Source organism: Galeopterus variegatus, unplaced genomic scaffold (genome assembly GCF_000696425.1).
Source record: "Galeopterus variegatus unplaced genomic scaffold, G_variegatus-3.0.2 Scaffold16947, whole genome shotgun sequence".
In the NCBI taxonomy this organism is placed as follows: Eukaryota; Metazoa; Chordata; class Mammalia; order Dermoptera; family Cynocephalidae; genus Galeopterus; species Galeopterus variegatus.
The window spans coordinates 4,096-8,661 of NW_007743058.1; the positions used below are offsets into that span (position 1 = coordinate 4,096).

The 4,566-nt window shown below is 37.6% G+C and overlaps 1 gene segment (V, D, J or C); it reads right to left on the reverse strand.

Annotated features, from left to right (window-relative positions):
- Positions 1-2,266: 2,266 nt before the first annotated feature.
- LOC103582607 lies at positions 2,267-4,280 on the reverse strand (the record flags this gene model as incomplete). The annotated part of the segment is given in 3 exon segments: positions 2,267-2,281; positions 3,815-4,102; positions 4,226-4,280. Coding segments are annotated over 3 exon segments (358 nt in total), but the record flags the coding sequence as incomplete, so codon positions are not given.
- Between the last annotated feature and the right edge of the window lie 286 nt (positions 4,281-4,566).

Consider the following 4,566-nt stretch of genomic DNA (forward strand, 5'->3'; position numbering starts at 1 on the left):
ATTCCCAGAAGTGCCAGTGGCCGTGTGAGCCTGGGTGAGTTAAAATTCATATTATTGAGCCCATGCATGTCCCTTCATGACACTGGTTCATGAAACTCACTGGGAACGCTGGGAAAGGTGACTGACTGAAGTCTGTGTATTGGATTTTCTTAGTTATTCAGATCACCTGCTCAATAATGCCCTTTAGATAGGTATTTACGTGAAAAGCATTTATATTCACTCTTCGTAAATTTTTGAAATGTCCACACATAGCTCTTCCAAAATATTCTTCTAAGACGTGATAATCAGTTCAAATCAGTAATCAATGTTATTAAATTGCTTATATCTCTGAACAGTGACCATCAGATATAACCCATAAAGTTAACCCACTGTTTGATTTTCATTCTTCCTAGACTGTGGCAGAGATGTGACATCGCTTTAGCATCCATTGTTAGAACTTCATCCAGCATTGCATAATTTTGGATGTACATATAATAGGGACTCTCACACAATTCAATTACTTAATCTTTAATATTAGGCAAAATTATCCCAATTCATATTTTTTGCACCTCCACTGAGTTAGAAAAATATGCATAGATGTGCACACCCAGGTGGTGATTGTTTTGGAAATAAAGATTACAAAGAAAATTTTTGTAGCCTGAGCAGGTACTATGTCTACCTCTGGACACCAATTTTTTTGATAGGAAGAATAATCTTTATATATTGAATATATGTAATTATATTATATGTTTGCATATGTTCCACATGTAAAATAAACTTACTGGTTAGATAACATTATTTAATTTAATAATTTTAAATTATTAAACCTTATTAAATAAACATATGTATAATTAAAAACACTTATTTAACCTTATAGGTTAAATAACCTTATTGAGACATAAATATATGTTCATATAACTACAAGCAGACAACTTATCAAATAAATGTATATGAACCTATGTGAGTGTGTTATATACATATCTGTGCATTTTTCATAAATGAGGTAAACTTTACTATTTTTATTCAAATATTATTTAGTTTAATTTCTTTTTAAATTTCATCTTAATATCTTTATAATATATTACTAAGTATTCATATTTATTCCATCAATTCCAATAAAATACGTCTATCCAAAGAATAAATGTGTAAATATTTTATTGGTCAACTTATGTACAATGATTGGTAACCAACTACTTAATAGTAAAGAATTTTCACATCAAGAAAAAAATGATACATCCACATTTAGACTTTTTTCTTGTCTTGGGGTATTTTTGTAATAAAAAAGGAAAAAATATTCGTTTGTCTGTCAAGAGATTGTTATGAATTTCATTTCTTCACTTTCTGCTTAGTCTATTATGGAATGAAGTATTTTTCTACGATCCCTCACTTACTGGTAATACTTGGAAGCACATTTAAGTGTACTCTCGTCCATCCCTAACTGCCAAATTCTGAGACTGAGGACAATAGTGACCTTGATGGGTGTATTAGTCCATTTTCCATTGCTCATAACTGAATACTTGAAACTGGGTAATTTATAAAGTAATGAGATTTATTTCTTAAGGTTCCGAACCCTGGGAAGTCCACTGTCCAGTGGGCACATCTGGTGAGGGAGTTCTTTGTGGGAACTCAGTGGTGACACAGGGTATCACATAGTCAGAGTGACAGGAGAGTCTTCATGTGTTCTTATAAAGCCATCAGTCCACACCCAGATAACCCACTAAAACATTAACTCATTACCCCATCAATGGATTAATTCAATCATGAGAACATGATTATATGTATAAATTACATATATCCATATGGGTGGATGTGTAAATACTACATTGGTCAGTTTTTGCACATAATGGTTGGTAACCAACCACTTAAAAGTCAGTGTCTTCTAACCGTATTTGTTTTCATTTTCATTTGAACAATCATCTGGCTGATCAAGGCACGGTGGTTCTGCTGCAGGGCTGAGCTTGTCCCCAGCCCATGGACTGGTTATCCTGAGGCCAAAGGTGAAGGACAGTGACTAACAAGAGCACAACATTCTCATGGCAGGTGCAGGAGTGAATGACACCCCCAACCTGAGCTATACGGGCAAAATTAAGTCTCATTATTTCTATCACAGGTGCACATGATTTAGATTTATTCTTTCACCATTGTAATTCCTAACATTTTAAAAACCTTCACTTAACTTTCAAGGTATTTTATCATTCCATGGAAAAATAATTTTAATTTTCAAACTTTAAAATCTTAAGAAATATTTTCAAATGTATTCTGCATGAATTCGAAAATAATGGTGCACTGTAGTAATAGGCATCTATATTATTATTGTTATTAAGAATAATAATCTTAAAGATTATAAACAATAATTTATTGTATGTCCTCAAATGGCTAGAAGAGTGGTGTTCAAATGTTCTCATCACAAGGAAATGATAAATTTTTGCAATGATGAATGTGCTAAATACTCTAATTTGATCATTACATATTATATACATATATAGAAATATAACTCTGTACCCCATAAATATGAACAATCAATAGGTTTCAAATAAAAAATAAATAAATTCCTTAAATATAATCTTGGGTGTGTTTTCAACATGTGGTTTATATTGAATTTTTCTAAAATGGCCTCCAAGGAATTAATAAATAAACCTCTTTAGGTGAAGTATACGTCCCATACAACATAGTTTCTTAAGCCTTCTACAGATCCCCTATCATCTTGTTAAAATGTAGATGGTCACTCAGCAGGTCTAAGGTTGATCTGCTGCTTTGCATTTGTAACGTGATCTCAGTGATGCTGGTGATGCTGCTGGACATACGTTGAGTATCAAGTATTTTTATATTGAGGAAAAAGAATGTTACATCCCTGTTTGGGATTTGGGGGAGGTCAAAACTGCTTTTTATTTGTTTGTCTAACAATTGTTATACATTCCATGCAATTTCCTCATTTCTCTGTTTACTCTATGACTTAAAGTTTTCTTGCTACGATCCCACACTTGCTATTAATACTGGGAAGAATGTCCAAGTGTATTCTAGCTCCATCCCTGTTAGGCAAAATTCTGAGGTTTTGGGAAATAGTGACAACACTGGCATGACAACTGTCAAGTACTGTCCTCATCACTTCCAGAAGCACAAATCTAAGAACCTTTCTTCCATTTGTGTTTTCTGTAGAGTTACTCAGTGAGGGGATGTCCATGAGATTAGGAAATCAGAAAGGGAGGCTTCAGTTCTTTCCACCAGCACCTACGCAGACAGGTGGACAGAGGTGAGGACTGGAGGGTCACCTGGTGAGGTGCTGCAGGCAGCGGAGAGTAACAGCACCCCACCACTGGGATTGCCAGTCAGGTCTGAGGACCACATGGTTAGGCAGCCTGTGCCTTCTGTGGCAGACTTGCTCTGCTTGTAGAGCAGCACCAGAGAATCCCCTATTCCTAGTATCTGCTTCCCTCACCGTCACACTCAAGTTTTGAAAGGCTGTAGTGTCTACTCTAATTCTCTCTATTAAAATGATTCCTGCTTAGAATGTCTAGAATGGCTTTTCTTTTGATGCATGAGTAAATATCAACATATGGCTGAACCCAACTTCTCAGGTGTGATAATATCTCTACATTATTAAATCAGAAGATGCACTGTCATGTCTGTTTTCAGGTAGAGGAAGATGGTTATAATGCAGAGGAGCTAACTTGGTTCCTTCTGTTAAAATCTAAATGTGACCTACAAAGCTTGGCTGCAGCTGAGAAATGACCACAGCAAATGGAGCAATCAGGAGAAGCAGATGGGGCAGCCCAGCCTCACACATCTGCATCTCTGGGAGTTTATGTTATGACTTGTATCACTGTGGGAGGAGTACTACCATACTGTTGACAGTAATAAATTGCAACATCTTCAGACTCCAGGCTGCTGATGGTGAGAAAATAATCTGTCCCAGATCCACTGCCACTGAACCTTGATGAGACCCCAGTGTGCAAATTGGATGCACCATAGATCAGAAGCTTAGGAGCTTTCCCTGGTTTCTGCTGATACCATGCTAAAGCACCGTAAATATCCTCACTGGCTTGACAAGTTATGGTGACTCTGTCTCCTAGAGATGCAGACAGGGATGATGGAGACTGTGTCATCTGGATGTCACATCTGGCACCTGAGATGGGAAAAGTAAAAATCAAATATCCACATGATTAATCATGTTACAGGAGGACTTCCTTAAAGAACCAGGTGGTACTGATCACACTGAATTGAGTAAATTCCTAGTGTTCTTTCTTACCTGGGAGCCAGAGCAGCAGGAACCCCAGGAGCTGAGCAGGGGCCCTCATGTCCATGCTGTGTCCTGACTGGAACTGACAGCTGCACAGGGTGTGCCCTGCCTAAGAATATCTTCAGGGAAGTGGGCAGTGTTCTGAGGACATGCAAATCACAAGGGGTGGGACAGGGCTGGGCACAGCTGCAGGGTGGGCTCAGGACTGATGTCCCCAGGTGTGCCTTGTAAAACCGGGGCAGCACAGATTTTCCTGCAGAGAAAGTGTTCCTTTCCTGGGGGTACATGTTGTTACAAAAGACACTTTGGGGACAATTGTAAAAACCTGAGTTGACTTGGGGACTTGGCAG